The sequence below is a fragment of the Xenopus tropicalis genome, chromosome 4 (assembly GCF_000004195.4).
Source record: "Xenopus tropicalis strain Nigerian chromosome 4, UCB_Xtro_10.0, whole genome shotgun sequence".
In the NCBI taxonomy this organism is placed as follows: domain Eukaryota; kingdom Metazoa; phylum Chordata; class Amphibia; order Anura; family Pipidae; genus Xenopus; species Xenopus tropicalis.
In genome coordinates this window covers 97,150,712-97,174,730 of record NC_030680.2, presented here as the reverse complement: position 1 = coordinate 97,174,730, position 24,019 = coordinate 97,150,712, and the positions used below count along the sequence as shown (strand labels likewise).

Below are 24,019 nucleotides of genomic sequence, written 5' to 3'. Positions count from 1 at the left end.
GTATCCCAAAGCAAGTCAAGGACTTACAGTACAGTGATTTATATTTAGTCCTCCTTTTTACTAGTCTGTAAATGCAATAAATACTTTTATGCCCAACATTTCAGGCCTCATTAGGAGGAACATATATTTACAAGCAAGATACTTCTATCATCATTATTATTAATTATTGGATGTATCATATATGCCTCTCTTGTTTTTTTTTTTTTTTTATGGACTTGGACAAGGAGAACTGCTACTCACGCAGAATTTTTTTCCCACATTTATTTTTTAATTCCTCAGTCAAACTTTTTTTTAATTAGCTGCAGACAACACACTCATACTGTGAGTTAACCTTGGCTGAGTCCAACATGAGCCAGCATGGTTGAGTTGTTTTCTGTAGCAAAAAAAAAATTAGGTTGACAAAGCACCCTAATAAATAATATCTCAAAACTTGAGGATGCACACAAATAAACCATTTCATATCTCAGTCAAGTGTTTTGAAAATAATGACAGTTGCCCTTTTCCATAAATATTGGAGGGAAAATGCTGGGAACTGTATAGAGATGCATGATCAGTTTTTGCTCAGTTTGTGTTTACGTTTGCTCTCTGTAGAGAATTATTCAAGTAGCTTTGAGCAGAGATGTGAAACTGTGACAGAGAGCATGCCAGAGAACTTAGCACATGGCTATTGGAGAATATATGCCCTTGTGTATAAACTTAAAAAACTGTATGATTACATTGACATTGTTTGCCTTAGGAGTTCAAACTGAGAGGAACTCCTCTAATCCATACAAGAAAAGAAGAGAGAACATAATGTTTTTCCCTTTGTAGCTGATTTGGTTTCTTTATGTTCTTTAAAATCCTTTGGATTGTTCTTTTCTCTTTCTTATGTTTCTATCTCCCTCACAAAAATGTTTTGCTTTTTCTTTTGTGCCAGTAGTTTCTCAGCTGTCTGTTTAGTCCATTTGGATATTTTCTATTAACTGACTTATGTTTGCCTTTTCCATTTTTTATTATTTAACCCATTCTTTTTTTTATGGTCCTTTCTCTATTTGTGCATAATCAAACAAGTGTTTATTTGATTTTACTTTGCAGCAAAGCAGGTATGTGCTGCACAGAAGTTCAGCTGTGGAGGACCAAGCAATAAATGTATCCCAGTATCCTGGAGGTGTGATGGAGAACGAGACTGTGAGAATGGACTAGATGAGAAGGACTGTCCCACTAGTAAGCTTTGACTAATTATTTTCCCACACCCCTAAAGCATGGGCATCCTTTTACTAAAGAATATTGAGGTGGCCCTACACCTGACGGCCAATTTTATCCCATTATCCAGAAACCCATTATTCAGAAAGCTTAGAATTAAAGGAAGCCCATTACCCATTGACTTCATTATAATCAAATAATTTATATTTAAAAAAATTATTTCACACCTTGTACTTGATCCCAACTAAGATGTAGTCAATCCTTATTGGAGGCAAAACAATCCTGTTGGGTTCATTTAATGTTTAAATGCTTAAATTACGGAAAGACCCTGGAAAACCCCATATCTCAAGCATTCTGTACTGATCATGAATAGAAATAGACGGCCAGATGCTATATTATTCATTCATTATGCTATATTATTGTTTGTTCATTCTGGTAGCTTAAATGATCAGAAGTGCAAAATTAGTATAAAATATTTTTGGTTTGGACAGATGAACTGTAATGAACAGCACTGCATGTTGGTTTCTTAAAACAAGCCCTTGATCTGGCATAAATGTAAAAAAAAGGTTGGGCAGTATTTTCAAAATTGGCCAAATTGCCTGACCAAATCTTGGCATTAATGGCTAGCATTGTTGGTAAATGAAATTGTATTTTTTAATCTAAACGCCTTACAGAGAGTATATCTCTGGAAGAATGCAAACATACATATTATGACACTATATAACTTACCACATTCTACATTTCCACAAAAAAAGGGAAGTTTGTATTACTAAATCCATAACATGGAAACAGTGTAAGCAGTGATCTTGTGCAAGTGCACACACATTTTGAGGCCAGTATTCCTAAAACATTGTGGTTTCTACTTCTACAGTACACACCGCATTATGCATACACATAAAGATAATTTTTGCACACAGGTGGATGTGCAAAAGATATTTTGTAAGATATTTTTGTGCAATATGCAATTCTCTGGAGGGCCACCAGTTACGCTACTTCTGTTGAGCCAAGATGGCATCCCCATAGATATGCTTATACTTTGTGATTCCCAGGTGCAACAGATGCCACCAGCAAAGTGTCAGCAAATGATAGACAGTGGGATACTTATCTGCAAGTACAGAAGTATGTATCTCAGTTGTACAAATCCATCCGTTCATATCACTACTAGGGTCGCCACCTTTTCTCAGAAAAAAATAAAGGCCTTCCTATATTTTTATATTTTTTTCCCTATTAATAACATTGGGATCAAGCATAATTTTTCCCGGCCAGGACACTAAAGTACCGGTCAGGTGGCAACCCTAATTACTACCTGCACTTGTTGTGTAAGGCTGGGGTCTGAAAGCTCTGCCTACTGTCTGCCAATGTTTAAATTTATTTTCATATTGTAACTTGCTGGTGAAACAGTCAGTGTTTTGACATCCTCCTTCTGCTGTTTTTTTAGTAATCCTTAAAAATGAACACAGGCTTTAGGAACAGATTATTTCCTTTCTAACTTTCACACCTGTATGTCTCAGACTGTATGGCCTAGAATGATATGTACCTTGTAATTCAGATCTGGGGCAGTGAGAATGCACATTGTGGAGTCAATATGAACCATTCAGAGCATGTTTATGACTCATTTTATGTCTGCTCTTTTACTACTGAGGGCAGATTTGATTTTACACAGTATGGGTTGGTAGCCCCATAGGCCAAATTTCAAGTTGACCTAATACTTTCTTATAATTAGATGTTTGTTTTTCTGGTCACCAGTTACAGAAAACTGGGAAAGCAGGAACGGGCATGGTTGAATTCATGAGCTCCATGTAAGGCATGCTGCACACTATTTCTCAGCTTTTTCTGTTTCAAGGATCATATTTGTCCAATAAAAGGTACCCCCCAGATATTGCTACGCCCTTCTCTCTTAATGTATTTGTATATGTGTATTTTCACAGATTTTATAAGCTGTATAATTTTAATTATTAATTCTAATCAAAGATGTCAGTTTTGGGGGATCATGTTTTTGTCTGTAGTGTGTGCATTCTGTGGTTCAGGACTAAATATTTATTTACTCCCTCACTGACTCAGCACAATCATGGGCTTAAAATAAGAACAATTTATTCATCATGTACATGATGTTATAAAAAATATAGCCAGGGCACATTTTTGTCACAGGCCCTAACTAATGCTAATGTAATCTTTTGGTGACCTTGAATAAGTTCACTTAATTTCTTGGTGTCCTAGCATGTGTTACAAAATAGTCTTTTTTCATGAAGTTCTGTTCCAGAGTTTGCCAGTGTAATACTTATAATTTCACTTTAAAGTAAAAAATATTTGCTCCCCTATACTTATGTATAGTATCTAAAAGCTTAATATTATTGTGCAAATAAATATTGACTCCCTTCTCTTTCATCTTCAAGGAGTCAACATTTATTTCAGATATAAATGGCTCATTCACTATAGCTAAAAGCTCAAGTGCTGACACACAAAGTAATGCAAAATTGCTCCTCTTAAATCAAATACACAAAACACTTGAGCCTTACTGTTTAAGCTGCATTTTTGTGCCTTATTTGGGGTTGATTGTACAATTGGTTAATCCCCACATGTGATTTGCATTGTGTATTAATGATTCAGATGGGTACTAGTGCTCAGTGCTGATTCTGAGCTGCTGTGAGCATTAACACACATTAAAATGTTCAAAGCATTGAAGATATAAAGACAAAATAATCCACCTGTTTTGATAAATGTATCAATTCAGAATTCTCCTGACAGATAAGAAAGTGTTATTAAATGTGGGAAAAGATCATATTGTTTGAAATTCCCTCTGGATTTCACAGTACGATTTTTGTTATTTCTCAGTATTTTTTAAATGCATATGAAAGTGCTAAAAGGCTAATTTAAAGTTGTGGTTTGAACAACTCTATATACGCCCCATTCTGGCAGTGGTGGTATTAATGAAAGTTAAAAACAGTGTGGCAGATGTGAAATAGGATGAATAGTCTGCAGGTCTTTGGCAATTTGCCTCTCTTAGATCACTTGTAATGCAGCAGTCCCTGTATTATACATCACAAGCGCAGCTCATATATGTTTCATAAACTAATGCCAGATAGAGCTTTTTATATTGACTGAATGCTGATTGCAAGGGACAGGCTCACACAGTGCAGAGTTTCCATTTAATCTTACACATTCATCCCCCAGCAGTTTTTTAAGATGCACGTGTCTATCAAATATAGATCACTGAGGCTCAACACAGAAGGTCTCTCTGATGTAGGCTTGCAGCCAACCTGGTTTCTTACTGACCTGGCTGGCAAACCAATCTTATTAATAGGGAGGAAATATAGACAAGAAAGGAAGGACAGATAAAATGACACAGACCTTTACAACTTAAGGCCACTGTGCTGAATTAGTGCTTGGGCTCCTTCTTCATTGTTAAAAAAATATAACTTGCTTACTAGCCCTCCCCACCTTTTATGGGGAAAAAAGCACACCAGCGCATACTGGCAAATACCTTTAAATCATATATCACATTAGAAATGTGGCACAAGCTGTTAGGTAACACCCTCTTCCTTAAGGGGTATACCCCAAAACCTTGTGCCACGTTTCTATGAATAAATCATGTAAAGGGGTGCTGGTATGCTTCTTTCTTTTTAATAGTGGTGAATATTTTAGCCTGGAAACGGATATGAATTCAGTAAGTAATGTGCTGAATAACAATCAGTATTGGACTTCCTAGCTGGCCAGCCCACAGGGCCCTGTGCGACTGCACATAAATGTATGCCCCCATGAAGCTGTATTATGCTGGGCATACAATGACAGTTGGGAAAGTATTCATAACGGTGTTAAAATTCAAACTTTTGGAATTACTGCAGGAATTTGGTTTTTAAATCTGCCTAGTGTTACCTTACAAACATTCTACCTTTTAAGCAGCAATTTGATTTTAATGTAAAGAAATAAATGAATAACTTTATTAATATCTATAATAACGTCATATATTTTAAGACACCGACCTGGGGCACCAAATGCAAAATAGCTATTTTCTCTTTTCTTTTGTTTTTAAAAGCAAATAAAATCACATGAATGGTAAAACACCTGTATTACTTACTTTGTACTAGTAATACTCTTGGTATTAGCTCTTGGTTGCATAGCTAATATATTGTAGTATTAAAAGAAACTTTCATTGTTAAAGTCTGAGTTAATCCCCCCACCTTTCTTTTCTCTCCAACTTTTTTTTTGGGTGGATTCACTCAGGGCCGCTGCTGGCCAAATGGGTGCCCTAAGCAGAAATTTACTTTTGTGCCCCCTCCCCGAAATTTTACAGAAGTAAAAATAAAATAATAAAAAAACACCTACTATAGGGGCCCCACACACAGAGCCCCCAATATCCCCCATAGACAACTATCTGGGACAGCGGGATGCGCTATAAAAACCGGCGGGACAGTGTTGGGGGGATGTTATAATATATAAAAATGATTTTTTTGAGCAGCTGGGATGGTGCCCCCCTGGGAGTTGGTGCCCTATGCAGACTGCATACTCCGCTTATAGGGAGCTGTGGCCCTGGATTTACTAACATTTGAACTAGGGAATCTAGAAAAATTCCTAACAGTTTTACTTTTAGCATAGTTCCTAAATATTTTACTGACTGCCAGGAAACTTTTTCAAACACCATTCTGTTCTTTGGGGGATCAGCAGCAGTGCAGTACTCAAACACCCCTTTGAATAGTTACTTCACGACAGACATTGTAAGTGTGGATTAGTGATTCAGACAAATCTTTCCATACTCCAATGAATCAGAATTGTTAAATCGGAAACATTAAAGTAGAACTAAAGCCTAACTAAACATGCAGAGCAGAAATGTTGTACATTATGTTTTGGGCTTCTGTACCAGCCCAAGCAGCCACAGCCCTTCAGCAGGCCCCCAGGCATTTTTAGTGTGAAATTAGAACTAAACACAGAAGAATTCACCCGATTTCTATTGATTTCTATAGGATTTTTAGATGTATATTTATCAATCGGTGAACTTTCACTCATTGATAAATATGCTTCATCAAAATCCCATAGGAGTGAATAGAAAATGGGTGAAAATCTCACACTTATATTCCCCTAATTATTTTTTTTGGGGTAACCATCAGAACCTCTTTGTTAAAATACAGAAAATCAATCATTTGGGCTTTTAGGTGATGTGGTTTTAACCCCTAAGGCCCATAAACACTGGCCCCTACAGGTTCTTTATTTTCAGTTAAATAGAGGTTTAAATAGACATTAACTCATTACGAATTGTCCTTTACTAGTAAAACAACATGGGATGTTTGGCAGCGATCTGCAAACTGCCACTCCCATCTGTAGAGCCATTTATTGAAACTCCCTGATGTGTATAATTTGTGCAGGCCACAAAAAATCTCACCAGTATGTACCTCTAGCATGTTTTTTGAATTTACTTAATGTTTTGTTTTTGAAACATTGACACATCTTTCTTGAGAACCTCCTGCATAAGCAATATTTTGCAGACATTTTGAAGAAAGACGTGTCAATATTTGCGAAACAAAATATCAACTAATACCAAAAGAACTTCTTGTATAGCACGCTAGAGGCACTTATTGGTGAGACACTATGCTCATACTGATTTGTTCATGGAGTATGTATAAAATATATTGTTTGTCACTGCAATATGGATAAATCATATAATACTGTTGCTTTGTATTGTTGTAATAAATATGTTATATAATGTATTACTGAAATATGTATCATTTATAACATTAATATGCAAATTATGTTTATTGGCTTTACCAGAGCACTTTTATCTGTTTCACATGGAGAGGGCATTTAAGTTGTGGGATGTTACATGTGTATTATCCTTGAGAAAGGTCTACATGAGGACTGAACAGTTGGGCGGCACACACTTGTGATGTATTAAACTCACAATAATTTTGATTTTTTTTCTTAATCAAAATTTTGATGCAAAGATTATATGCAAAATTTCAAATCTCACTCTAAATCTGCCAATGTATTGTATTTAGGTAAGTAATATAGCTTGTTGAGGATGGTGGCACCATTGCAGATGATCATCAGAAAGAGACAGGGATGTGCTTTATTTGTTGTTAATATGAACTGTCAACACATTCTCAGATGCGAGTAACTGCTGGGTTTCTGTTCATTTAAGCATGACCTTTGGATTAAAATGATCAGGAGCGTGCCCAAACACTGCTGGGCATCTGGCTGGTACAGGGTAATGCTTGCCGGGATCACGCTTGAGAAATGCTGGTGTGCTGGAAATGGGCTTTTGTTTAGGGGTTTTTAAACGGGATTAGGGATTTAAACATCCATCCTGTGCTGTTCATCTCCATGGCTTCCACATCCTGGTTTCTATGGCAACGGCCATTGATAGGGGACAGACCCCACATGTGAGCCTCTCTTCTCTTTGTAAGATTATTAAATGATCGAGTGGACACAGTCACGTGATGTGTCCCAGTGGTCAGTGTCACTGTTGTTTATTAACCCCTTATCCTCCGAAATATCTCTTATATTCTCCTCTGTGGTTATACCTGTGCAGTCTGTGCAGCCCTGTGGCTAATTGCGTTGCTTTATTAAAGTCACAGACAAATTATAGCTAGAAAATAGTTATTTAATTGCATTTATCACGTTAGCAAGTGTGAGAAAAAAGCCACCACTTTTGTTTCTGATTGTGAAAAATGCAGAATGTGATTACAAAGCCTGTAAATGTTATGCTATTTAAGTATGTGCACGTATTCTTGCAAGGAAGCAGCATATGTATGAAAGTGCATACAAAATAGGGTGTAATAAGGGTCAAATCAGAAAAGTTACTTTAGGTTCTGGTTATGAAAAGTGTTCATCCCAATGGAACATACAGGAACAGTGTTTTCTTTTTAGAGGTTGTCCCTTAAATTTTTGCCTCATAATGGATTCATGGAATGCCCAGTTTGTAATTCTGTGTTAGAGGTCCCTCTAGTGAAAACTTCTGGAATTACAGATAACCTTCCTTTTCCTGTTCATTTGGAGAAGTTATTCATGTACCCAATGCAGTTCTGTGGCAAAGTGCTTGCTCTACAGGGTATATATACTACAAAAACATGAACTAAAATTAATTTTAGTGCTAATCATATATAAGTGTGCCTCAGGTTGGATCCATTCTTGTGTATGGCCTGTTGTCTACACAAAAACATTATGCATCTGAACTTTTGTGCATTCTAATAATGTTTAATGTATAAAATGTTGTTTCTTAACTAATTTTTCAGGGAGCCTTTTTTAGTCATAGAACTAGCATTGCAACCCCCAAATTTTTCTATATACCTTGATTAAAGGCCTATCGATGAATGTATTTTCTGGTGTAGGAGAAGATATTACTGTATTTAGGGGGGTAATGGTAATCTACCCTAAACAATACAAGCACCAATTTTTGGTTTTCACCTTATAGATAAAAAATACTTTTTTGTACGGTTTTCTGCCCAATGTCTGCTTCCAGCTGGCTGCTAATCCTCAGCATAACTTAATATCAGCATCTTTTATAGTGAGCTTAGTGCACTATCCTACATTTGCACTAGATGTCAGTAGATGTTCTTTTTTTTTATTTTTTTTATCCTATTTATCTTAAAAAAACAAACTCTTAAGGGCTGATTTACTAAGACACGAATTCGAATCCGAATTGGAAAAATTCCGATTGGAAAACGAACATTTTGCGACTTTTTCGTATTTTTTGCGATTTTTTCGGCGCCTTTACGACTTTTCGGAAATTGTCGTGACTTTTTCGTTACCAATACGATTTGCGCAAAAAAAGCGAGTTTTTCGTAGCCATTACGATTCGCTCGTATCTTGTCGCGACTTTTTCGTATTGAGCGCTCGTAAGCGGCGGGCGAAACTTTCAGACTTAGCATGATTTTGGAAGCCTCCCATAGGACTCAATGGCACCCTGCAGCTCCAACCTGGCCCAAGAAAAGTCACCATACTGAAGCTTGAATGAATCCGAACGCTACGAAAAAATCGCAACATTCTGCGCAACTTTCGGAATGGCTACGAAAAAGGTGCAACTTTTCGCGCAAGTTTTAACGCTACGAAAAAATCGCCAGATTTTGCACAACATTCGGAATGGCAACGAAAAAGTTGCGATAATTTTCCGAAAAATCGCCAAATACCGATCATTACGAAAAAAACGCAATCGGACGCATTCGGCCCGTTCGTGGGTTATTAAATGTGCCCCTATGACTGTTCAACATGAGTATTACAGTTGTGATGATTTATAAGTATGTTCTCTGAATAATTAGGCTTGAGGCTCCCATATATGCTGCAGGTATTTGCCACAGAGCAATTATACTATACCAGTTACATTTAGTGGCACTGGGAATATAAACCAAACAATAAGCCTATATGCATAAGAAATGTTTTTAATACAAAGCAATTAATGAATAATATTTAGAGCTTAGTTAAAGTCATTATGCCCTGTTTAATACTCAGTGGTACTTTCTGGGCAGAAATCAAGCAGAGAAACATTTGTTATAATTGACATAATATCCTTAGCTGCAAACCATAATGCTGTGTGTATTTATGCTAAATGTGTTGCTTTGTCATGAAGCGTAGTGGTGCACCCATGTTACTCAAGGATCACTTATAGTTGAGCAGTTGGTGGTTGAACTATAATCTTATGGTTTGAACTGAATAGAAATGCAAGGTCAGTGTTTTTGTTCACACAAAGGCTCTCTGGATTTGTTTGGTACTGGGCTACTAAGGGGCTTGTAACTCTCCATTTAATTTCTCTGTCCTTTAATAGGCTCTTATAATTTTTCCAAACTCTGCTCATAGCTGTCAGTTCTTGAATTCCAATATTTTGCTCATATTTGTTGGAGTCGCATATCCCTGAGTCAAACTGGTATGGCTTCATCTTGCTGTTTAGGATTTCTGCTTCCCATTCTTCACCATGCACCGACATTTGCACAGTGCATTTCTCCCCATCATGGAGCCCATTAACCAGCATTCTGTTATCAAGGATTTTCTGTTGCAATGTTCTTAGAGCAGTCTGTTCTTTGGCGCCCCAAATCCATTGGTTGCCTTTTCTAAGTAACACATTGAGATCTTTACACATTATACTGAAGCGTGGAGTATGTTTTGCTGCATCAGTCAGTAAGCCAAGTAACTGCTTTAATTGCAATAGACTTTGAGGAGATTTTACATTCCGCACTTTCTGCAAATAAGTTCTGCCAAGTTTGATTCCTTCTGGATGTATTTCTTTTCCCAAAAACTCCAAAACTGGAGTACAGGCTATGAGGCTTTCTCTATGAATTTCAAAACCGTGATCTTCCAGGTGGCACTTGAGTTCAGCTGTGAATTTGTGACAATCTGCTTCAGTGTCTCCACTTATGAGTATGACATCCACATAATATGTTACCCTGCTTCTGATTTCAGCAGGCAGTTTATCTAATATATGCCCCAGACTTTTGTGGAGTATGATACTTGTGTTCTTAAATCCTTGCGGTAGCCGGTTCCAGACATACTGTGTTCTTCTGAATGTAAATGCTGTCTTGTACTTTGTGGCTTTATCCAGAGGAATATGCCATTGCCCTTCATGCAGTTTTATAAAAGAATAGTATTTTCCCAGGGCGATATTAGCTATTGAGTTATTTCTGTTCATTTCCTTTGCTGGTATAGCTTCTGAGCATTCATTTAACTTGTGAAAATTGAATAGAATTGTGAATTTACCATTGTGACATTTGTCTAGATAGATAGGGGAGTTACATGGGCTTCTATCTCTTTCTATGATTCCCTGCATCTCCCACCTTTTAAGCACAGAGCTTGCCCTGTTCATCAGTGCTTTGTTTAAGTAAGGTTGTCTTAATTTTTTTGGGTTATTGCCTGTAATCATTACTGGAGTAACATTAACACACTTTTTCTTCATAGTGATACTGATCATATCTAGATTAAATATTTGTATCAGTCCAATTATATTTTCTGGATAGTGAGGTATAAAAACAATTTGCCCTTCAGTTAACTTGTTGTTGATGGTTATTTGTCCTTGAATCAGGTTTCCTACCCCCGATTCATTTTCATTCTCTGGATGAATATCAATCCTGTCACCCAGCTGTGCTCCTTGGGGTATCTTGTTTAATATTGTGTAGACTGAGCAAGGGTCAAGCTTGGCTCTAACTTGCATTCCCTCAACATTCAAGAACTGATACATATTGGAAACTGGCGTCTGAGATCACCTGGACTTTGTCTTGACTGAAACCTCAGCAAATCTTCTTTTCCTTTTTTTTTCAAATCTAGATTTGCCTTTGTGTGGTTTCTACTCTATCTTTGTTGCTGAGAAGTATTGCCTCTCCTTTTGTTTTAGTTCTTGGGTTTCTTCTTCCGGACCTCCTGTTGTTACCAATGGCCAGTCATCACAGCACTATTCTTTTCATCTGACAATTGTAGATGTTTCTGTATCTCTGGTAGGCCAGATATCTGTAACAAAGTGGAAACCTTTTGTAAGTATTGACCTGAAAAGAAACATCTCATAGTTTAGTGGTTAACACAATTAATATGAACATAAATTGCCCTCAACAACATACCTTGCATGTTTATAAAGGTATTGGAAGTATTTCTAGGTGTCCAAAATCATTGGAATAAATATAGTTTAAGCGCAGGCTATAGCAAGTTCAAAGTAGTACAGGAAAAAACCATGGTGACCAGATACATTCAAATTTGTTCTGGGTACCCCTACCCTCTGAGGTAAGCTTTATAAGTGGTGCCAGGGCCTATCACAGTTTAGACCTGTGCTAGTACTTGGATGCCTTTCTTTTAGCAATTGCAATAATAAAAGTTTACTGAGATAAATACTCTTAGTATAAAATTGTGGAAGCAACTGGGGGGCTTGAAATAGATGTTAGGCAGAATTTTCTTGGGCTAGAGGCTGTATTTATACTTGTGTCATCATCTGCTATCTAACTATAAATTGTGTTATCTGTTACAAGCCTGATTTTTATTTTAGGAGCAAATTTCACTTACATGGTGGCAATCTGGTCCATCACGGTGACCCATTTTTAGGAACCAGCCTTTAGGTTACATATTGCTGCTTTAAAACAATGTTTCATATTGGAATAACTGTTCTGAGTTAATGTGGCAGACTGCAGTGCCTTGGATTATTGTTGTACAGGGATGGGACCTGTTATCCAGAATGCTTGGGATTTGGGTTTTTCCGGATAAGGGGTCTTTCTTTAGTTTGAATCTCCATATCTTAAGTCTACTAAAAAATAATTTAAACATTAAATAAACCCAATAGGATTATTTTGCCTCCAATAAGGATTAATTATATCTTAGTTGGGATTAAGTATAAGGTACTGTTTTAAAAAAAAAAAAAAAAATAATAATAATAATTTTTAAAAATTATTTTAAGAACTATTTGCTTATAAAGGAGTCTGTTGGAGATGGCCTTTCCGTAATTTGGAACTTTCTGGATAATGGGTTTCCGAATAATGGATCCCATACCTGTACTCAATGTAAAAATTTTATTCCTTGTTTTCCGTGCCTTTTATACTTAAGGCACACATAATTTCTTGATTGCAATGAAATTTACCTCAAGTAGACTTTTATTATGTTATCCTAGCACTGGTCATTGATTTTTTTTTTTAATGTTAAAATGTTGCCTTTAAGCATGGTGCTCCAAATTATGGAAAGACCCCTCATGGCACACAACATTTCCCAAGCATTACAGACAATAGATCCCATAACATTGCTAACATTTACAGTGGCTTCGAACCCAAATTACCAGCATTTAATTAATTAAAGACTGGAAGTCCCCACTTGAAGGGACTTTCTTGTTTTTTTATGTTACTGGGCAGATTAGTCCATCGGAAACTAAGATATCTACATGTGCATGGAAAAAGCTTAAGTTTAACTTATGAGACACAAAGACCAAAAGAATTTAAATGATTAAATAGGATGAAACTGTTTGCAATACAAATATAATATTGTAAGTGACATAATATCTCTGGATAATGCACAGTGCCCCAAAAATCAGCATATTGGAAACCTCTAAAATTAAGTGCTAAAAGTTCAGATTTTGATCTTAAGTTTAGATTTTTAATTATCTAAATAACATAAGATGCTATCTTATTTATAAAATGGAAGTTATATTTCAAAGCTATAAGTAACTGGAAATTGGAGTGTGCTTGAAAGAAAACCCAGCTAAACACCTGTAGCAGTAGTTTAGTTTGCTTACATCCACGTTGTGGCATAAAGTTGATAACACAAGTGGCTTTTTATGGCCACATTGACTGTGGAAAAACTACCTGCCCACAAAACCCCGATATATGCTTATTGCATTATACAAGTATTGGAACCTGTTATTCACAATACTCAGGACCTGGGTTTTTTGGACAAGGGGTCTTTGATAAACATACTTTATGTCTACTAAAAATCATTTCAATATTAAATAAACCCAATAATACAGTTTTGACTCTAATAAGAATTAATCATATCTTAGTTGGGATCAAGTACAGGTATGGGACCTGGGGTTTTCTGGAAAAGGGATCTTTCCGTAATTTGGATCTCCATAACTTAAGTCTGCTAAAAATCATTTAAATATTGAATGAACTCAATAGGATTATATTGCCTTCAATAAGGATTAATTATATCTTAGTTGGGATCAAGTACAAGGTACTGTTTTCAGTGTATAAGTCTGGTATAAATATATCCCACTTTACTGTTACCACTTAATAACTCTTCAGACGAGAGGGTATGTTCTTACCTGATTGCCATCCGATGAACTTGCAGGAACTTAAGAGGTTCAGAAATAACTGTGCTTTGTGCAGGACCAGCAGTTTATCTTCACAGGAAGGATATGTGGGCTGTGCTCATAAACCACAGCCAAACCAGTTTGCTCCAGACACATGAAAAAATTCAAACTGCCTCTCTGTTCATTTCAAAAGAAAAACTCACCCGAAATTGTTAGCAGCACTAACAATGACTGCATTATATATAATTATATTTTGGAGAGCTTGAAAATGCATTCTTACACATATTGCTAAAGAAAAAAATGAAATGTTTGTTTAGCACAGTGGTTCTCAACCTGTGGGTTGGGACCCCTTTGGGAGTAGAACTACCCCTTCACAGGGGTCGTCTAAGACCATCGGAAAACACATATTTCCAATGGTCTTAGGAATAATTTTTTGGTTGGGGGTCACTACAACATGAGAAACTGTATTAAAGGGTCGCGGCATTGGGAAGGTTGAGAACCACTGGTTAAGCATATTCTGACCTCAGCTAGTCTCTCATGTTCGGGGTGCTGTGTGTAAGATCCATCCGTCACCTTTTCTATACCTTTGAAATTCTTTTCAAGGTATTAAGATATGTATTAATTGTAATGTTCTTTTCTGTCTGTTATTTGTACTGTATTTGGTAGCCATAATGTTCTTTTTCTCCAGTTTCATCAAATGACTCTAGTGCCTGCTCTCTTTTTAGGCTGCACCCCCGGTGAATTTCAGTGTAACAACAAAACCTGCCTTGCTAGTGTATTTGTGTGTGATGGTGTCAATAACTGTGGTGATGGCAGTGATGAGAGGGGATGTCTGCCCATCACCTGCAAACCAGGAGAGTTTCGCTGTGGGAACAATGAATGTATCCTTGAGAAATGGCTGTGTGACGGGCAGCCAGACTGTGATGATCAGTCGGATGAGTCTGAGGCTCACTGCGGTCTGAAAAACCAACCTCAGGCTATCACGCAATGTGGGGAACATGAATTCCGCTGCAACAATGGCAACTGCATCCTCTTAAACTGGAGGTGTGATGGAGATGAGGACTGCAAGGACAAATCTGATGAGATGGATTGCCGTAAGTTAAATGTCATTGCTATAGAGAATATACCTAACAGCTAGGAGCTGCTTCTTACTATTTAATAATGCTCATCTGTCATGCTCATGACTGCAGTCATTGCATGACAGACTGGGCTTATGCAAATGCATAATATAAAGGCCTCTCAATCACTTTAGGGCAGGACCACTGTGCACAGTTAGCCTAGACCCATCATTTGCTCAGCCATGACCAATGAGTTTAAACTAAGAATCATATAAACTTTGCTTTGCCTGTGCCCTAATTTATGTCACACCTTTGTCTTTCTTCTAAGTCAGTGCTGTCCAACTGGCGGCCCGCGGGCCGCATGCGGCCCTCAACCCCCCTCTTTGTGGCCCCCCACCTGTCTGGCTGCTTTGATGTTTTACCCTTGTGTAAGCTTTAAATGGTATCAGTACTGAGATTAACTGCCCCCCCTGCATGGTTCTCACCTCAGATTCAGGCTGTAATCCCCCTGTATTGTTTTAACATGTAATCCCCTGTACTGTTCACACCTTTTAATCTATGCATTGTTCACCCCCTGCAGTGTTCACACCTCAGGCTTGGGCTGTAATCACCCACATTGTTCGTCTGTTCACACCTCAGACATTGTATGTACTGCCTGGTCTATGCTGCCTGTGTGTAGACAGCATAAGGTAGGCAGAGTATGGCACATAGGCAGCATAGGGCAGGGAGGGTATGGCACACACAGGCAGCATATGGCAGACACAGGCATCATAGGGCAGGCAGAGTATGGCACACACAGGTAGCGTAGGCCAGGCAGAGTGCTGCCTGTGTGTGCCATACTCTTTCTACCCTATGCTACCTGTGGGAGGTGAACCTGGCAGGGGTTTGTTCTGGGAGTTTGTTAGCAGTTGGAAATAGCCATTAAATGGTCCCTAAGGTGTGTAATTATGTACTGGGGGTTGCTGTGCTATCCACAGGGGAGGAGAAGTCATATGGATTTTAGGGTGTGTCTTAATATGACATAATATAATTATTTCACATATGAATGATGGTTGATATCCCTGCAGTGAGGACCAAGCATTTGGGTTTTTTCTGCACTAACACCATTGTGATAAAATGGGTGTGGTTTGAAGTGGGTGTGGTTTAAAAGGGGGAGTGGTCAAAACTGGCTTCCATTAGCGGCCCTCCACCATGTATGCGCGAGAAATTCCGGCCCTCGGCACCGCAGAAGTTGGACAGCACTGTTCTAAGTGTTTTACTTTTACCATAGTTGGAGTTCTAGGCATAGCTGGAGCTCAGTGTACTAACCTAGTGCTTATATGTAGCTGCTTTGGAAAGTCACATTTTGTGTTACTTTTCCCTGTAAACCACAAGCAATTTGTTTAGACTTTTTCTAAATATTGGAATTTATAGAATATGTGCAACTCGCTCTTTCTATAATGCCAGTTGCTGTCACAGCAGAAGTGGCAGTATTGAACGGGTAACCTTACATAAGCTTCAAGCTCTATTATGAATATTTGCATAACTCCTTTTTTTTGCCCTCTTTTCCTCAGACCTCGCAACATGCCGTCCTGATGAGTTCCAGTGTGGAGATGGATCATGTGTCCATGGTATGAAGCAATGCAATGGAGTCCGTGATTGTCTGGACAGCAGTGATGAGGCAGGCTGTCAGAGCGGTGAGTAATTCAGCAATGAGTTAAATCATGGAACAGTACTGAAAAAATGCAATTGAATTGTTTATGGGAGTAATAACTGTATGGTCTGTGAAGCTTCACTAGCCCTCCAAATGTTAAAGTGTATATTGTATAATTCTTTAATATTAACTATTTCTTATGTTCTTCGGGTGCAGCTCACTCTCCTTGTGAAGGGGATGGAAGGTTCCAATGTAAAAGTGGGGAATGTATCGATAGCACCAAAGTCTGTGACGGTAACAGAGACTGCCGTGATTGGTCTGATGAGTCCCTGACTGCATGTGGTAGGACTTTTCTTGTGTTGTCTTAAACTTTTAAAGGGGAATAGCCTTCACAGTCCCTCTGCCTGTGCCCACACCACAAAGGAAGCGCTCAAAGGGTATCCCCTCTTTTTTTTTAATATAAAATAGTTACATATTACACAAACACAGAGGACTTATTGTACAAAAAGTACTGGTGTGCACAGCTATTTAATGTTAAAAAGAGTGTAGAAACCAATCCGTTATGATAATGCACCAGTCAATTCCAGGTAAACATTAACATACTGTTCATCTGTTTCTTACAGATATCAATGAATGTATGGTTAATAATGGGGGCTGCTCTCACATCTGCCGGGACCTAAAAGTGGGCTATGAATGTGACTGCCCTGTGGGCTATAAACTGATGGACAAGAAAACCTGTGGAGGTAACAAGTGTTTCCTCCCATCTACTATTTATTATTCAAGTGAATTCCCCCCATGCAGCTTCCTTGGATATATAACTGATGAATCGCTCAGAGTAAAAGTGTAGAATGAATATATTCTGATTCATAATACATTTCAGTAAGAGAGGAAGTGGTGTGCATGTGATCTAACCAGAGTGTGTAGTTTGGCTGTCCCCATGTGTCCTGGTCCATGGATTCTGTTCAGAAAACAATAACCACCTTTTCCATTTTCCAGTCAGTACTTTTCTCTGCAAAAACCTCCTTGTTTCTATAAAAACAAATTAACTTTAATGGTGTGGTGCTAAAGAACAGAGGGGACCATAAAGGTGGGTTTTTAACCCTTCCAATGTCAGGCTTGGGTGAGCACTGGCTATAGGTTCATTCTAAACTCAAGACAAGGCCTCCTGTTTTGAGGCAGAAAAGGCTATGAAAGACATACAGTATACAGGTGCCTGCAAATCAGGTTTTTTCTGTGCTAAAATGGCCATAAGGCAAAGCCCTAAATCCATGGGGGCCCCAGGGACTTTAAATAATAGATTCTATACTTATACTGCACAGCCAGGGTTCTTATAAAAACCCCATCAGAATAAATACTGATACCAGACTGGGACAACCAGGACAGCATATACATAAGTATTGTATAACAAAATGGCTAAGGATTTAGAAAAGTTAAGGAACAGATTGTTTCAGTATATTGTTCTGTGTGTGTGTGGTGTGTGGTGTGTGGCAGGACAATCCTAATTTTTTTGTTATGATAGATTTACAATACCGGCAGCTATAGTATGTGTTACAGCTTACAATGATGCAGTGACTACTTTCTTTTCTTTTTTTTATTTTTTTTTTATCAATTTTCCCCCAAAAGCAATTTTCTTTCCTTCCCCCGGGAGTGCATTTGCTATTCATGTCAGGATCTCTGCTTTGTGCCTTGCTGCAGTCAGCTTTCAGTCAGTGACAATTTTACACAGTCAGCAACTTGCTCCTGGAACTTCATCTGAGCTCAGCATATTGAGGCCTCTTGAGATGTAGCTACCTTATTGAGCCAACCATGTGAATGTTTATTCCTTCTCCCTCTTGGAGTTTAGATCAGGAACATGTAAAGGAATATTTATTAATGTTACTTGTAGCACATGGGGATCATATGCCTCACCCTAGCAGGTATAAATTAGCACAGAAAGAAATCGCCAGCGCTCGGTCTAACCCACGCTGTAGTGTTGACCAGCTGCTAGAAACACACTATTGTGCCAGCGCTCGGTCTAACCCACAATCTGGAGTTGACCAGCTGCTATAAACGATAAAAAGCCATTAATTATACACAAAGAGAAAGAAAGTTTGCCAGCACTTAGTTTGCCTTTAAAAATAATTTTTACAAAAATTGAGGTGTTAGTACCACACTTTGGCCAAAATATGTAAGCTCACGTGCCACGTCAAGGCCCCTCATTGTACATGAGTCCTACACTGTCTAATGACTTTGAGTCTGTGATGCAATTAAAATAAAGTCCCCCAGCAAACAATGTGACTGAGTAGTAAGACCTATTGCACCTACCTTTAGCTCAAAAGGCTGTAGTGGAAAAGCAGGGAGCTTTTAAGCTCCAGCTCATTAGCACACACATAAAAGTGATTGATTGGTTTAAAGGGTACATAGCAGCTAGAAGCAAAATTTGGCTACAATTTGTAGACAAAACACAGAAAGAAATTGCCAGTGCTCGGTCTAACCCACGCTGTAGTGTTGACCAGCTGCTAGAAACACACTATTGTGCCAGCGCTCGGTCTAACCCACAATCTGGAGTTGACCAGCTGCTATAAACGATAAAAAGCCATTAATTATACACAAAGAGAAAGAAAGTTTGCCAGCCCTTAGTTTGCCTTTAAAAATAATTTTTACAAAAATTGAGGTGTTAGTACCACACTTTGGCCAAAATATGTAAGCTCATGTGCCACGTCAAGGCCCCTCATTGTACATGAGTCCTACACTGTTTAATGACTTTGAGTCTGTGATACAATTAAAATAAAGTCCCCCAGCAAACAATGTGGGGGACTTTTTGAGCTAAAGGTAGGTGCAATAGGTCTTAATACTCAGTCACATTGTTTGCTGGGGGACTTTATTTTAATTGCATCACAGACTCAAAGTCATTAAACAGTGTAGGACTCACATACAATGAGGGGCCTTGACGTGGCACGTGAGCTTACATATATTGGCCAAAGTGTGGTACTAACACCTCAATTTAGGTATAAATTAGCAGCCATTTGTTGGAATAAGTCCTATGAGATCTGCATGGATGTACTGGGAATTTCACAATATGTATATTTTACTCCAAGATAAGAACACACTGGCCTTCCAGAAGCAAATGTGCCTGCCAACTCCTCCACAACTTTTAACATCCCCTCCAGAGTTTCACTGAGAAAGAGTATTGGATTGTTTTGAATACACCAGGTGCCTAATCATGTGTGAAGGGTACAGTGTAATACTTAGTTGCAATGGATAAGAAAGCATGCAAAAACTGAGGCTAAACCAAACATTAACTAAAATACAAGCATAATTGCAGTAGATAAGAACAAAAATCATGCAAAAACTAAGGCTAAACCAAACTTTACTGAACTGTAACTAAAGGTGGCGATTTCCAATGGTCGCACGAAAGATCGTATAATCGGCCAACCCCATCAATAACAATTATTTTTCAGTGCTTACATGCATAACTTTTTCTTGTCTCTGTGGGAAAAGGGAGAAGCAAATTGCCTATGTTTTTCTTTGTTTTGTTACCACACCCCTGTGCCTATTTAGCAGTTAATTTAGGTGCATGCTGCAGACTGCAGGGAGAGTGTATCTTAATTCCCATACATTTTGTGGTTCAGTGTGTGGTAAAGTGAACAATCGATTAGATCATTTCAACAGAAAAAGAAGTTGTCGAGGGCTCGTGTACAGAGGGCTAGCTATGCCCTCCTAGCTATAAGTCTCCAGACACTGAGAAAGTTGAAAAAAAGAGCTCTACTGCTACAGTGACCCATAAAAAATGCATTTTTACAGAACAAGAGTAAATGCTGTGCTTTCAGTAGACTTGTTTTGAATAATTTGCAGAGGGCTGAAATACTAACGCTATGTTTGTTTCATTTTTAGACATTGATGAATGTGAAAATCCTGATGCCTGTAGCCAGATTTGTGTCAATTACAAGGGCGATTTTAAGTGTGAATGTTATGAAGGATATGAAATGGATAGTGTATCTAAAACCTGCAAAGCTGTGGGTAAGTTGGACTTACTGGTAGATGACCACTGGGACACCCATTTATCACATAAGTGGTTTTAGACTTTTTGAAACCACAAAAAAACAAATTTCCACTAAAATCACAAATGTCTAGTCATTTGTTAAAAGATCTGAATATAAAAGCACACATGAATTAAAATGTAAAATGAAAAGAACATGAAAACCTAAAATAAGAATTTTCATGCAATTATAAATGAAAAAACCCAGAAAACCTCTAAAACCACAAAATAAATAAAGATTGTTACAATTGGCCAAGGACAACTCCCACTGACTTCTACATGACCTCAACAGCTTTAAGATCGCATGGACCTCGACAGATTTAAGATTTGCCATTTTGATGCATAAGAAATGGTGAAAATCACAGAAAAAAAAATTACGCCATTGGTTAATCTGCCCCTAAGAGACAGAGAGCGAAAGGAGATGTATTTATTGAACTGAGGCATGAGAGGGGAAAAGGGATAAAATAGCTTCGTAACTATATGAATCAATCAATACAAAACCAGCATTCACAAACAAATTCAGAAGTGTTTTTTCCTTTTATTGCAGGTCAGAATCCGTATCTTATCTTCACAAATCGCCATGAGCTCCGGCAGATTGACATTGTGCACCGAGATTATTCTCGCCTTGCAGCACAGCTGAAAAATGTGGTTTCTTTAGATGTGGAGGTTACAAGCAGAATGATCTACTGGTGTGATCTTTACTACCGCAGGATCTACAGGTGATTCATAAATGCATGAGTTTACACACAAGCTAACCAAGACATAGTTATTTGGACTGTAATGTGTATTGAGGCATTAAATGAAACACTTGTTTTATGGGTTGTATTTAGTATGCATGTTTATGCAAAAGAGAAATTGGTTCACTTTCTTGTAAAAAACTATACTTTTCTTGGGAAAATTACATACGAACATGAAAAAAACAGCACCATTTAAATCCACCATCAGACATGTTTTCTGTTTGTGAATACAGATGTGGAATTCGCCATCTCCCATACATTCAATTTTAATCAAATAATTCATATTTTTTTAAAATGATAATTTCTTTTTATCTGAAGTGATAAAACAGTACATTTTACTTGATCTAAACTAACATATAAGTAACCCTTAAGGAAGGCCAGATTCACTAAGGTACGAATCCAAATCACGAAATCCGATGATCGCAAATGTCACGAAAATTCTTTCAGTTTGAATACGAAAATTTTGTACTTACGATCTGAAATTTTCGTATTGAAACGATCATTTGCGATAGTCACAAAATGTTCGTATCCGAACGACTGTAAACGGTGCGAAAACCTTTCTGGCTTTGAACCTTCAGTGCATGATTTTGGAAGCCTTCCATAGGACTCAGTGGCCCTCTGCAGCTCCAACCTGGCCCAAGGAAAGTCACGATACCGAAGCTTGAATGAATCCGAAACTTTCGTACTCGTTACGAAAAAAATCACAAAAAAAGCTCTAAAAGTTCTAAAACTTACAAAAAATACATTTTTTTTGTATTCAGACTCAATTGTACTTTGATGAATGTGCCCCCTAAAGACGAAGAAACCATTTTTTTCCAATCTTTAAAATTACTCTAAACAACCCTCAGAATAACCTACCTTAGCCTTGCATTTAGTCTGATCTGGTTTCTGATTTATACAGTAAGTTGAAATCTTCAGCTCCTTTCCTCTTTTTGCTGGTACAGCATGAAGCCCAGCCCCCTCTTCCTGTTTAGCTCTGCTCATCTCTTCAACTACATTATAGTCGAAGAGGAGAGCCTTCTGTGCATGCCTGACAGAGAAGAAGCTTTCTGGGAATACTTTCTGGGAATGCTCTTTGATTACAGCTTCACACACCACAAATCAGCTGCTCATGTTATAATCTGGCAGACAAAGGAGCTGACCGCACTATTCTGCCAACTCTATGCTCATATCATCTTGTGTTTGCAGTGCTCCCTTAGACAGAGCTGCCGACCCATCAGAACACGTGGTAATAATTAACACTACTCTGCACTCCCCTGAGGGCTTAGCCATTGACTGGATTCATAAAAACATTTACTGGACCGATTCTGGCAACAAAACTATTTCTGTGGCAACAGCTGATGGCTGCAAGCGAAAAACACTTTTCAGGAATGGCCTTGGAGAACCGAGAGCTATTGCAGTGGATCCAGTACAGGGGTGAGCATTCCAAAGAAATAAATACTTGTGTGTCATGTACAGTATGTGTAATCGGAGTCTTTGGTACTATTACCTGCAAACAAAGCACCATAAAAGAGGGGAACAAAGTAGCATCTTATTCAGTGGAAAATTTACAGCCATTCTGTGATTTTAGGCATTGCAGAAAATAATGCTAGAATTCTTTTAATGTCCAACTTTAGGTTCATGTTCTGGTCAGATTGGGGGGACCCAGCAAAGATAGAAAAGGCTGGACTGAATGGAGGGGACCGGCAGGTGCTGGTATCTGATAATATTGAGTGGCCCAATGGAATTACACTCGGTAAGTTTTACATAATATTTATCTGTATAAGTTTTAGATATGGGGCTCTACGGGGCAGGGACCTCTATCCTCTTGTCTCTTTGATTCTTAACTTATTGCAACTGTACCTTGTATCAATTTGTATACTTTGTATACGTATTTGTAATTTTAATAACCCCCTGTTTGTATTAATCTATTCTACTGTACAGTGCTGCGTACATAAGTAGTGCTTTATTAATAAAGATATACATACATACAAGTTTTTGTTACAACTCATTTTTCCCAGGGTGAATGTCAAATTAACAAGTAAATGCGTGCTAATTCTTGCTCATAAGAAAATTTTTGAGCCCCTGAGCTACTGTCATGAAGAAATACATGAAGTTCTTTGAAGTAACACAAGGACGAGATCATCCGATCACTAAATACCTGTCCATAAAAACACCAATAATGTCCAGCTGTGTACGGACACAAAATTTTGGGTGTGCCTAAAAAGTTTGTGTGAAAACATCCATTTTTTTGTGCATAGAGATGTCCTGCCTGAGCAATCTCCTTTTATAAAATTTTAACAACTTTTCCTGATGATAGCTATGCTTTAGGTTTCAGGATAAAACAGGCAATGCTTTTGTATCTTTACTATTCTAAATTGGCTACATTTATTCTGAATTATTCTAAATTGGCTTTATTATCAGTGATTTACTAGGATTCAGACTCTGGGGTCTCTGCTTCTTGTCATTACAGTCACATTTCTCTGCTCTTGTTGCACAGTGTTTACAAGCCACAATCCCATTTGCTCAGTGTTCCCTCCTCTCCCTGTTTCCTATAGATGTGCTTGGCTGCCGGCTGTATTGGGTGGACTCCAAGCTTCATACTTTGTCAAGTGTGGACTTCAATGGCTTCAATAGAAAGCTTCTGATATCCTCAGAGGACAGTCTGAGTCATCCATTTGGTCTTGCAGTATTTGAGGTGAGCTTATGAGAGAATTTCAG

The 24,019-nt window shown here is 38.0% G+C and overlaps 2 protein-coding genes across 2 annotated transcripts in view; one reads left to right on the top strand and one right to left on the bottom strand.

Moving 5' to 3' along the window:
• lrp8 (LDL receptor related protein 8) overlaps nt 1-24,019 on the top strand; it is a 77,159-nt gene that overhangs the window by 41,807 nt on the left and 11,333 nt on the right. The window contains exons 4-13 of the mRNA XM_004914015.4: nt 1,075-1,203; nt 14,599-14,967; nt 16,485-16,607; nt 16,781-16,906; nt 17,188-17,307; nt 20,438-20,563; nt 21,130-21,301; nt 22,508-22,735; nt 22,936-23,054; nt 23,857-23,996. Coding sequence (XP_004914072.1) covers nt 1,075-1,203; nt 14,599-14,967; nt 16,485-16,607; nt 16,781-16,906; nt 17,188-17,307; nt 20,438-20,563; nt 21,130-21,301; nt 22,508-22,735; nt 22,936-23,054; nt 23,857-23,996 — 1,652 coding nt within the window. The remainder of the gene's footprint in view (nt 1-1,074; nt 1,204-14,598; nt 14,968-16,484; nt 16,608-16,780; nt 16,907-17,187; nt 17,308-20,437; nt 20,564-21,129; nt 21,302-22,507; nt 22,736-22,935; nt 23,055-23,856; nt 23,997-24,019) is intronic.
• On the bottom strand, nt 9,533-13,988 carry LOC105947003. Its single transcript, XM_012961612.2, has 2 exons — nt 13,886-13,988; nt 9,533-11,601 (listed from the first exon to the last, which is right to left on the bottom strand). The coding sequence occupies exon 2, from the start codon at nt 11,333-11,335 to the stop codon at nt 9,770-9,772; it is 1,566 nt and encodes a 521-aa protein (XP_012817066.1). The 5' UTR covers nt 11,336-11,601; nt 13,886-13,988; the 3' UTR covers nt 9,533-9,769.